This window comes from Ptychodera flava, chromosome 5, assembly GCF_041260155.1.
Source record: "Ptychodera flava strain L36383 chromosome 5, AS_Pfla_20210202, whole genome shotgun sequence".
Lineage (NCBI taxonomy): Eukaryota > Metazoa > Hemichordata > Enteropneusta > Ptychoderidae > Ptychodera > Ptychodera flava.
The window spans coordinates 1,637,826-1,650,847 of NC_091932.1; the positions used below are offsets into that span (position 1 = coordinate 1,637,826).

General features: G+C 37.7%; 1 protein-coding gene across 3 annotated transcripts in view; it reads right to left on the reverse strand.

The window, feature by feature from the left end:
• The window catches only part of LOC139132412 (nuclear pore glycoprotein p62-like), a 44,989-nt gene that overhangs the window by 23,359 nt on the left and 8,608 nt on the right, over positions 1-13,022 (reverse strand). For 2 of the 3 annotated variants that reach the window (XM_070698762.1, XM_070698764.1), the window contains exons 4-6: positions 6,620-6,715; positions 4,222-4,327; positions 1,322-1,469 (exon numbers count right to left, since the gene is read on the reverse strand). In XM_070698762.1, the coding sequence (XP_070554863.1) occupies positions 1,322-1,469; positions 4,222-4,327; positions 6,620-6,715 (350 nt within the window). The remainder of the gene's footprint in view (positions 1-1,321; positions 1,470-4,221; positions 4,328-6,619; positions 6,716-13,022) is intronic. The other variant, XM_070698763.1, reaches the window with a different exon arrangement.

Sequence of the window (13,022 nt, forward strand, 5' to 3'; positions counted from 1 at the left end):
AAATAGTAATGATGCACTTCCCTGCTGACCTGAGTGCATGTGAAATACACAAGCTAGTGTTTGTAAATTTAATGTACACCAAGTGAACATTTTAAGTCACTATTAAATTTTTTTATGCAATTTCCAAAGAGTGCTTTGAAAATGGTGGAAAATACTTATTTGGTCAAAATCGGTTCAGTCATGAAAAAGTTAAGAAGATTTTAGTGTTTGTAAAACCTCACGGCTGATAATTGTCATGGTATTGAAAAAATAGTGACAATATCACTGTTCGCTCCCACATAGTTATCAAAACAAGCCAAGAATTGTATGAAACATGGACATACATAGAGACAGACTGAGTAGAGTATTCCTTTGGACAGACAATGTCTCTCTTTGTTTTACTGTTTACTGCTATGATTGTTGTGATCAAGTCTGCAACGCTGCACAACATCTTGCAAATTTCAACTCATCACTAAGTTACACTATTACACAACTTCATTAACAGTTCAAAGTGTGCAATAATTGTCAAGTCATCAGTAATTGTCATTTCTTGATTACTCAGTTTGTTTGTATTCTGTCAAACTTAACATCTGTAACTCAAGTCCTTTGCATATAACCACTTAGTCAGTCACCCATGCAGAGGTCAATAACAGGTCAAGTTGATCTGTTCTGAAAATACTGAAAATTTTCTAGTGGATTTACTGGGCATCAAACATAAACCAAGTTAACATGTGTAGTAGTGTAGTGAAATGGTTCTAGAACAAGATGTCAGCCCACTATTCACCCCCATGGACCTCCATAATTATTACTCTGATAGTGACTGATTTTTTGGACCACCAACATTTTGCAATTGACTACCAATATTTAAATCTAGTGGTCAAAGTTGACCGCCAAACAAATAAATCAATTTCGAACCCTGTATATACACCAAAGTATACAATTTCTTCTAGGAAAATTACAGTGCTTAAGTCAGAAGCATAGCATTACACAAACTAGTTCAGATATCTGTCTGCAAGATGCCTGAAAATTAAGTGACGGATATCAAAATTTAGTTCTTAATTTATACTTATACATGGACATATATTTATATCCATCTATCTGTCTGTCTGTGTGTTCAAGTCTAACTTCAGAGGTCCATAAGTCCATAGGTCCATGGTCCAGAGGTCCATATATCTTTCGTGAATATGACTTTGTTTGTGTACCGTCTATTTACTGTCTGTTCTGTGCTGTTTTGTGTCTATGTTTACAACTATTGTCTTACGAATTCTGACCTACTGTCATTGGATTATGGATTGGTATGATTGCGATTATTTTTCTACAAACAACTAAATGTACACATTACCTTTTCACCATTGTCAATCAATAATCTGTCCCATGCATTGACTTGTGTTGCTTGAATCAAAAACACTTTTTCTTGGTCTTCTAAATCAACTGTCCATTTGTTGATAGCCTCTTCTAATTGTCTGTAGTTCATTGTCGTGCCTGCACTACTGTAAGACAATACAGAGTCACACTTTTTGCTGTAAAAATTTAAATTTCAACGTCGAATGTATTTCCCTAAGGGATACCACGAAAAATCTTCTTTCACTGCAATTACTTCAACTATCTATATTGACAGATATACTCCACTGTACAATATGATGAAGCAGTAAGGTTCAAAAACATAAAAAAATCGCAACGAATGGTCATCCAGTGGCCATATTGGATAGTATCGCAAAATATATTGACGTGCATATGTATGGCATAGTACTTTATCCTTGCATACAGTTTGAAGAAAATCGGCTCAGGGGTTAATACAGAGAAACAGCTGCTGACGGACGGATGGGCCGACGGGACACAATCTATAAGTCCCCATCGGACTGCGTCCGTGTGGACCAAAAATACATGACGACGGCAAAAGTACCATTACCTTCAACTTCATATTTATGAAACATATTCAAATACAAACTGAAACATTTACAAAGAAAATCTGACCAGACCGAGAAACAAGATTCTTCAACTCAAGATTTTGTCCTTCAATTGTGCGCAAGATTCTTCAACTCAAGATTTTGTCCTTCAATTGTGCGCATGCACAGACAGGGGACGACCATGGATCTCACGCAAGTTTATCGGGCGCTTCCGGTAACAGTTTGAAGTCCTCAAACTCGAGTATTTGCTGTAGCGCTCCATTGATCTTGCCAACGTTGATGTCTCTCACTGTTTCTACGCCTGGAAAGCCTTCAAATTCCTCCATTTTGTCATTGTCAAGGAAAATTCTCATGATTTCGGCGTTCGAGCGACCGACATCCGCGATATTTCAGTGAGGATTAACGCTACAGCAGGACGTGAGCAAAAATTTAAAATTCAAACTTAGCGACACGTCCGAGAAAACATTGACCGATATTGTGCATAAACTTCTAATGGCAACTTGTTTATTTATGGGCGGGAAAATGTAACCTAACATTTGCTTAGTACGTCACCAGAAAATGATGACATGTTCATCACGGAAAACCGTTATGTTTCCCACATTTTCAAATTGACCCGCATTGGCCGCACCCCTATAGGGCATTTGAGGGAGCTCTGGACTGCAAAGGTGTAAAATGATTCAATCAAAATACAAAAAAAAGACCATTTGAGATCTTTGCCTGAGTGACCATCAGACCAAATTTCAGAAAAAGTTACTGAAGTGTTTCTGAGATACCTCCATCCACGGCATATGGCACACTGTATACGGCATACGCTTCATCATACAACTATATAAATTTCACAACAATTTGAACAAATCTCACTAAAGTATCTTTAAACAACCTGCATATAAAGATTCAACCAAAACTGGCCTGTGGTTACAGATTTTTAGCTTTTTGATACTGACATCTTCATTTGAAGCAATTAATATCTCCAACCCTACGTGCAATCGTACACCAAATACTAAGATAGTATATGCTGCGGTTTTGTAGTTGTGATGTGGACATCCATACATACATACAGACATAGAGACACCGACTTACAATATAAGCTCTTTTTGGTATATATACCGGTAAATATACCAAATGTGAGTTAACAATTGAAATTTTTTGGCCGAAAATGGCAAAAATTCCCCCCAAAAATACAAAATTGAATTTTCATCATAATTTGAATACCGGTATATCACATTTCAATCATCCAAATGAACATGTATAATGGAAATCAAAGCTACCAGACGAGCAGTTATGGTAAAAATAAAATTTGACCAAATAATGAAAAAAATCGCCTTAAAAGTACAAATTGCATATTTCTTCACAATTTAAACACTTCAAAATAGGTAATTCCCTAGAGACCTATATCCTAAAATATCAAAGCAGTGTCTGACCTGCAGCTTTGAAGATGATTTTTAAAGATTTTTTGCCACTTATCTTAATGACAAGAATTGCCTTAAAAATACAAATTTGCATATTTCATCACAATTTGACCTAATCTGATTAAGTTATCCCTAGAGAACTGTACTCCAAATAAAGGAAACTTATGACCTGTTTTCAAGAAGTTTGGAATTGTAAAAAATTAACAGATGCTGAACCATGAATTTCAAGTGACACCACACATCCACCTACTAGATAAGCGTCATGTTACCTGGCTAAGGTCACCGAAAGCAACCTGCATAGCAAATTTCAAACCAATAGGACAAGCTGTCACAGAGAAGATATTTTGATCAAAAATGGGAAAGATTTTCCCCAAAATACAATAATATGTAAATTCCTGGATGATTTACACAAATCTGACAATGGTTATCTCTAACAACCTACTTGCAAAATCTGAAACAATCAGACAAGGGATTTCAAGCTTGATACACAAAAAGTTGATGAACAATAGACAACAGACAAGATGACGATGGACAACCGCCTATTTGATAAGCTCTTGGTCACTGACAGTGGAGCTCATAGATAAGATGATAACTGTTACTTTATGTTTGTGTCAGCATTACTGTTGCATGGAGAGTAGCTGGCAACATTAATCACATTAAGATTTATATCTCCCCACTAACACACTGCCAATCAGGACCTTGCCAATTGATATGATCCCCAAACATAAATTGAGATAATTCATAATACATATAAGTACATTCAGAGAGACAGCTATGATGGCTTGATGAACCAGTAGTTTTCTATCTCACACATACTGGTATAGCAACTTGGACCCAAATAATATAGTGGGGGATTGGGGCCAACAAATAACATATAACATCAATCTGTCAGAAAAAATGTATATTTATCAACTTCATGTTCTTACCTTGCAGCAGAATGAGTAGTAGTTGTTGATTTCCCTCCGGAAGTGGATTTTGAGGTTGACAATGCCAACCCACTATTAGCTGTTGTGCCTCCACTGTGACCATGTCCTTTAACAAACAAAGATATTTACCATCAATATGATTAAGCATATTTCTCTTAAAATAATTATTCAATTGTTCTGTCTTTCAAAGTGACATTTGTCGTACATTACACACCATTGACCATCAAAGTGGGTATTAATGTGTAAGTGATACAAGCAGAACTTCTATCTCTAGGTATATGAACATTAAATTATTTCAATTTTTTCTCTCTTGTCTACTACGTTGACATTCCAGCCATAATATTACAAAATTTTAGAGGTATAGAATGTCTCGGGTCAGACAATGCATGTAAGGCAAACCTTATGTTCTGAGGCAAGCGATCGCTCCGCTCACCTACCGCTTGTGCAAATCAAATTCCACGAGAGCGATTAGCCACTCGTGCCGTGGCTGGGACCCAAGTTTTTTGAGACCAAAGGCACATGTTGTATCCAAAATGTAACATACTCTAATCTCCTCCGATCGACGCGCGAAGCACAGTGTAGCAAATAAAATTATGCTTTCAATATTCAGTTCACTTCACTTCAGTATGAATTACGTTCTCGGCAAGCAGATTCTAGCAATGGAATGGATCGTTTTAGGTGCAACAATGTGATACAGTATTATAATAGTACTCGTCTAGTGATAGTGTATCGGCGGCGGGCCTAACACTTCAATATAGCACCACTACGGTTCGGAATTTACACAAATGTACAAAGTACAGCCCTTCATTCTCACATTTTCAAACCAACTCCGTTTTCTTGGCTGCTATATTCTTTCGAAGTGTTCAAAACACAAACGGTTATCCTGCCGTAGCAAGATTTCATAGGAAAAATATGCATTACAAAAGAGGATCATATTGCTTACGCTATCGAGATTGAACGTGGAGAAAATGTCTACGACATGATGGCACTACACGTCGCAACTCAAATATTTGGTGAAAAATTAGATTTTTGATGATACTTAGCCTGTTTCTTGATTAGAAATGTGGATTTTGAAAAATTAAAACCATATCATCATTCTACAACTAAATACGATTCCAATTATATACTGCATGCCTATGGTGACCCTGAAATTGAGGGAGGAGACAGAGTTTCAAAAAGGACAGTCACATTGGAATGAAAAATGTATTTCGCCATGTTATAATTTTGGCTTCTGTAAGCACATGCACTGTACTCATGTTTGCGCTCACTTGTGTTGCTACTAAAATCCTACATTACCATGCCATACCATAAGCACCGTCATACGCCGATGACTGTAATATGTATGTGCCCATGTAGATGATGTACTAGTCTTTGGTAAACCTGTATGATTTTTCGGTTGCACGAAGTTTGATTAATGCTTATTTTTGCTTGATCCGTGAACTACATGGGCCAGAGTAAAACAAGCAGGTACGTAGTTTTGCCAACTGTCGACACAGACTGTTTTGTGGTTGCTGATACTGTGTTGGCCAGTCGTATAATAACAACAAATGCCAGCTGATAGGGGTATTTCATACAGAACTTCGCGATAGCTTCAATTGAAAATTGCGACCGGTTATTTATATGCTCACAGTCTGCGTCAACAGCTTTGCTGAATTTGAAGGGGTGCCGTATCAATTCAGTGCAGCTTGAAGTTCGCCAAAATGTGTTTCTGTCTTCGCGATCAGGTATCAGAAATAACGGTGATTGTGCAAACAAGTTCAATCTTTCAACATCTGTTGAAAAACCACAAAACCGTGTCGTACATGTTCCTGGCCGGTGATAAATACATGCACGCGTGTACAAGGCGAAGTTTCCACTTGCAATGTAAATATTTTCAAGGTGACCACAATCGTGGTGACTAGACTGGCTGTACACTCTGATTGCATTGCTACTAGTTCACATTGTGGTTTATGCGTTAAGCAATATGACAAATCTGATCTCCATGTGCAAACAAATTGTATTGCATCATGGGTAATATTGCGTTCTGTGAAGTATAACTGCTGTTCTGTGTAGCCCCAAGTGTAACTTCTGTTTTGTGTAACCCCAAGTATAACTTCTGTTTTGTGTAACCTCAAGTGTAACTGCTGTTTTGTGTAACCCCAAGTGTAACTGCTGTTTTGTGTAACCCTAAGTGTAACTGCTGTTCTGTGTAACCCTAAGTGTAACTGCTGTTCTGTGTAACCCAACTAAGGGGTGTACTCAGACAAGTGCAATACTAGAAACTGTACATAATTGTGCATTTATGAGAAGATAGAGAACTTGGGAATTTTGTAACATTTACTGGATTGGATTCCCTCAAATCACAACACTAACTCAATTTGATTTTAACAAACAAGTGTGAACTTTGAGATAGAAATACCTAGTAATAGACCTGTTGTAGATGTAGTTGCTGGCTGTGTTGTAGCTGTAGATGTTGTCTTTGCTCCAAAAGTAACACCAAGCCCAGACGTTGTAGCTGCATAATGAAAATGATAGCATATATTAGTGGATTCCAGCCCGTTTATTAAGTTTTTGTAGTGTTAGGGTTAGCGGTAGGATTTTCAAGTTAGTAGCCACACTTACTTAGTGTGGCTAATTTTGGTCCTAATTTTATTAGCCACACGCAACTTTCATTAACCATACATACTAAATACTGGTAGAAACATGCTTCAGTCATCAAGTTTATAATGCGATACATTCATCAATACATATACATATACCGGTATACCGGTATATGAGATACATGAGATTGTACATTTCTTTTTTCACTGCAAAGGCTACACAGACAGTAGACATGATGTTTAAGAAAACTAAACATTTGTAAAAACACATTTAGAGACACACAAGACCTTATAAACATTTTTCAAGAACAGACAAATCATCATTATGTGATTTTGAACTCAGACAAAAAAAAAGAAAAAAAAGTAAAATATTGATGAACATGTTAATCCTCATCTACATGTATATACATGTATACTGTTTTGTCATTGATTTTGCAAAACCTGTATTGTACTTTATGATCAAGATCCCCAATTGGGATACGATTTCAATAAAGGCTTACTTCACTTTACTTTACATGTTCTTTCCCTAGTTGAACTCAGATACAGAAAGGTGATGAGCGTATAACAGATCATTACAGTTAGTAAAATTATTTTTACGATAAGAAAAACTATTAAAACGGTGTTACAACAATGGGACATTGAAGTTCCCACGACAGCATCGTTAGGAAAATGGCATGTTTTGGCAGTAACTTCATGAATCTGTGTCCCTCCGCAGCATGATCCGAGTCAGACAAGTCATGTGTGTATTTGAAGTTGCTTTGCCACATACCGAATACTTTATTTGAGACATTTTTGCACTTTGAAATACATTTCGTAATGTTCAACATCTCTTGGAGAAGCTCCGGCAGTCTTGTATACCGGTACATAAATGGTACATTCCATTACAGACCATACCGGTATAGTGATAGCGAAGACCTGAATACCGCTACGTACCAAGTACCTGTACATGTTCAGCATTCAAGGTAGAGAGAGAAACAGCATCGTGAAAGGAAGAAAACAAAAAAGGGGTCCTCTAAAGTCTAAAACAACAACATGGATGTCCACAAATGTAAAAGACAGCCTGCAAACATCAGACAAAGGATCATAACAGCCAAATTTTAACGCTGATGCTTGATGATTTGTTGTCCGCTGAGAGCATTAGTAATGATGCCGATGACACAATTTTTTGGGACACCCCTCGACGAGAACAGCAGCTCAGATGATACGACATTCTTGTCTTAATGTTTCAAGTTTCTCAAATTCTCTCCCTTGACTTTGTGGCCGCTGACTGGCATTTGGCTATGTCAGCCAAAATGACTCCAGAAACAGTCTTCACCTCAGAAATGTCGTCAAGAGCGAAGGCAAACTATTGTCTGAGAAATGCTTCGAATTGAGTAGTGTTAATCTCTTTTCAAGGTGCATGAAGTTCAAAAAAATGGCAGCTGACTGAATCACAGCATGAAGGTCTTTTTTTACCCTCATGATATCACAGACACTGCCAGTGCCAATCTCTATCTACATATAAATGCAGGTATTTTTGTTGTGTTATCAACCAATATTCCATTCGCTATGTCATTCATTATCGGGGTGGTTCAATCAGAACCTTCAGCGGCTATGAACCCTTTCCAAGATCGAATGCTGACATAAAAGTAAATTATATTTACGCTTGTGCAGACGTAGCAGTCCCGACAGTTAGGTCGAACATATAATATTCTGTCTAAATCTTACAGCTTATCCGTCAACAATTATGCATAATCCCTTCCCGGGCATTCGTCATGTTTATTAGGGACCGTCTCAGATTGTTGCATAAGATCAACAAGCGACCTAACAGCTGATATAGCTCCGCTGTGTTTATGTAGAGAATAAGTATTTTTGACACATGTTGATGAAGAAGGTGGAAATCTTTGATAGCTCATTTTAGTGGCCAGAAAAAAGTGGCTAAAATAGCTGCAAAAATACACAATTAAAGATTTCATCATAATTTGAATATATCACATCGGATCATTCCTGAGAACATGTCAACCAAAGCTATCTGACAAGTAGTTTTTTGAGAACAAAATTTTCTGACCAAAAATGGCAATAATTGCCCCCAAAAATAAAAATTGCAGATTTCACCATAATTTCAAAATATCATATATTACAATAATCCCTTGGAACCTGTATACCAAATATCAAAGCTATCGACTTGCAGTTTTTGAGAAACAAATTTTTTGACCAAAAATGGCAATAACTACCCCAAAAATACAAAATTGCAGATTTCATCATAATTTCAATAAATCACATTAAGTTATTCTGTAGGAACTTGCATATCAAATTTCAAAGCTATCAGACCAGTACTTTTTGAGAAACAAATTTTTTGACCAAAAATGGAAAAACTGCCCCAAAAATACAAAATTTCAGATTTTGTCATTACATGTATTTCAATAAATATCATTTTGTTCATCTATTGGAACCTGTATACCAAATTTCAGAGCTAACAGACCAGTACTTTTTTGAGAAACACATTTTTTGACCAAAAATGGCAAAAATTGCCTTAAAATGCATATTTGCATATTTCTGCACAATTTGGACAAATCTGAAATAGATCATCCCTAGGGACCTATGTACCAAATATCAAAGCTATCTGACTGGTCATTTTGAAGAAGAAGCTTTATTAAAGATTTTTTTACCAAAAACGACCAAAATTGCCTTAAAAATACAAATATGCAAATTTCACCACGATTTGAACAAATCTGAATGACGTCACCCTCAGTAAACTGCACATCAAATTTCAAAGCAATTGGACAAGTGGTTTCAGAGAAGATTTTTTCACTAAAAAAAGCAAAAAATGCCCAAAAAATACAAATATGCAAATTTCACCACAATTTGAAGAAACTTAAGTGAGGTCACCCCAAGTGAACTGCATATAAAATTTCAAAGCAATTGGACTTGTGCTTGCAGAGGAGAAGGCAATTGTTCAGGACAATGCAGGGATAGAAATACTTTTTAATTTCTTGTGGCAAAAGTTTGCCACCGGATATGAAATCAGGTGGCAATCATGAAAAATCTGGTGGCAGTTTAACACATCATGTGATCGGTATAATAAAACATTTTGTCATTGCCACATACTCTTTCTAAATTTATAAATTCTTGAAAATATGGTGAGTACACGTCACAAAAAGTCGACCCATACTGCAGGCCTCAAAGAAAAGTTTTAAACTTACTAGCTGTGGGTAACGTGATTTTTCATTTTTACTTGCCCGAGAGGAAAAATTACTTGCTCTAAATTTCTAATAATTGTACCGGTAATTTGTAACAGAGAACAAGAGTTTAGGCATATTAAGTGAATCCATGGAGGGAAAAAGCAGATTGAAACATGAACTACCGGTACATTTTGTTAACATGAAGGAACATTATCAAATCTGAAATGCAGCAGAAGAATACTTTTGTCTTTTCTGTAAATTTGGCCATCTATAAAACATCTTTGAATTTGAAATTTTTCCACAACCTTATCCAAATTAACATCTTTGCATAAGATTAATAAGATTGTGTGACTTTCAGATTTTCTCCATTCAATAATGTCTTTAATTTACAATGTGCATGGTTGGCTGCTGCTCTTTATTACCAAGCTGAGATCACAAACAACTGCTCTGCTAGTGTTTATCTGCCAATGCATACACACATGTACGGTACATCTGCAACCCTTTTACCTGTTTATATGTTTACTCACCGAGCACAGCCGTCTTTCAAAGTTTTATTTTGATAAATGTATTCGTCAAGAAAGCAGATTCAAGTTTCGTTTCGTTACTCTTCAGTGCAGATTTGTTTTCTGTAAGTGAGAGCCGATCCCTAACAACCAAGGTCACGTAATTTGAAACTGTCTGTATCTCACGCTCTACGTAGATGCAATATGTGGCCTCCTTGGTCGACTGAGCCCGTTTCGACTACGATGTAAACTTGTACTTTTTCAACCGGGGGGTGATTAATGCGTTTCACACTAAGCATTGCCGAGATCCATGGCTCCAAATAAAGTTTACATCCATTTACCAAGCACAAGGTGCAATTACACTCTCGAGTGAAGTTGACCGTCATACACTTGCACAAAGAGAATTGCAACCACTGTCAAGGGCATACCACTTTACGGCACACATAGAAAACAGTAAGTTCACTCCGCGTACGTTGGAGAGAACATGTCGCAAAAATCTAATTTTACGACTTTTTGTGTTTTACAACAGCAAGAACGATTATTTTGCGATGTCGGGCAGATTTTCAAGGGTTTTCCAAAAAAACAACTTCTCAGAGTTGAAGGACTTCCAATGATTGTAGGCGTGTACAGACGTAATGAAATACATTTCCAAGCTTGAATTGTCCAGAGCTTAGTTGATTCAACCGCTGGTGCACTTGCCCGTCGAACGGGAAGCATATTGATTTTACTTGCCCGACCCAAAATTCACCAGCCACGGCCAGGCGTCGGGCGATAGGAATTTTTGAGCCCTGTACTGGCTAATGAATTGCAAGTATTTATTATTATTTAAATCACGCAGGATGCGGTTTGGCTTTGTTTTCAAAAAGTCACAACACACTTTAATCTTGTGCCGTATGACTGCATATGCGGCTATCACAGAGGGCAACAACATGTAAAGTGTACAAAAGCTGCTGTCATCGATATGGAGATTAGCCAATCACAAGTTTGGATTCACGCTATGTTTTCATTCATGCCATTGCCAAAATGTCGCAATTAGTTTGTTTAATTTGCTAATGAGTTTTTCTGCCGTCAGACAACGCGTGTTCCTTCAGTATTCCTTCATTCAAGCCGTAGGATCGATGACATGATGACCCAAACTTTAGTGGCAGAAAAATACCACTCAAAAAAAATTTTGGTGGCAGATTGACAGGTTTTGGTGGCAAATGCCACCATTGCCACCGATTATTTCGAACACTGTGATGGACGGCGGACGACGACGGACAATGACGGAAAATCAACCTATTTGATAAGCTCCGCGTCGCTGACAGCAGAGCTAACAAAGTCAAAGTCAAATTCATGAAAGAAAGATTTATGGACCTCTGGCCAAAAGACGTGAAAGGAGTGATGTCAGGTGTTTTGAAAATAGTAAGCACATCCTTCCCCACATGTGGCACCTGCCATACCGGTATATCAATCTGTAATTCAAATAGGTAGTGGTCACTGACAGAGGCCCAATGTCACTGATGCCATCAGCGATCATTTGTCGAAGAGAGATATTATATTTATCTACCAGCTTGCGATACCTGCCAAAAAAGCATTTGAAGACAAATCTTTCTCTGGTGTCACCTTGATTTAACAGTTTGTAAGAGATGGCCATGTCTCTCTACAAGATCACCATATGATCTGCCTGCTCTTGCATATCGAATAAGCTAAGAAATGTATACCCCATAAGCTGGTGAGAGCAGAATATTACTGATGAGGTGTGGGAAATTGATTACACTAAAGTTGAAATCTTCTCTCTTTTCATATAGCCTAGTAGAAAGGTGACCATAAGAATCAAATTCAAGGAAAAATATTCAGATATGAAGCAGAAGAGGCTGTTTGTGTAGTTTCTTTAACCCTTTGCAGTGTTCTCCCCAGGCCGTTTAACGGGATCGGCCCCGATCCTTTATTTTTTTCGCCCGATCCTTTATTTTTTCGCCCGATCCTTTATTTTTCATGCCGACCCTGTTTCATGTCCGCTGATTCTCTTCACGGTCCCTCCACAAAAGCTCAAGACCTATTGTTTCTCGGCGGCGATTTTGTCACTTTTATTTCAGCGAGCGTATCAAGTGTGAAACGGTTCTAATGTGGCGATAACATGACGTGCCAGATGATTAAAAGGTTTATTCCATCGCCAAAATGTGTGAAATGGTTAGACTGTTCTCCTTTCATGTTGATGCTTTAGATGTTTTACACATAATGAGGCAGGGTTATCAGGTGCAAAGCACCCAAAGTCGCGCTTGTCTGTGAGGAGAATAAATGGGCCGGCCGTATTGCAAATGAACATCGGCTAAGACGGATGAAACTTAAATTCAAAAAGCATGAAATGTGTTACGCTGCCGATCGTACAGATAACGGCCATTTTATACAACGGACTTAGAGTATACTCAACGAAAGGCTCGGTGTTGCATCTTTGCCAGCGGGCACTCAGTCAAAGCATGGAGGTACCGGTAGTTCGATGGTCAAAGCACTACTATAGGCAACTGGTTGAACTGCCGTTGCCACCAATGTCTCGCACTGGTAAGAATCCGAAGGTC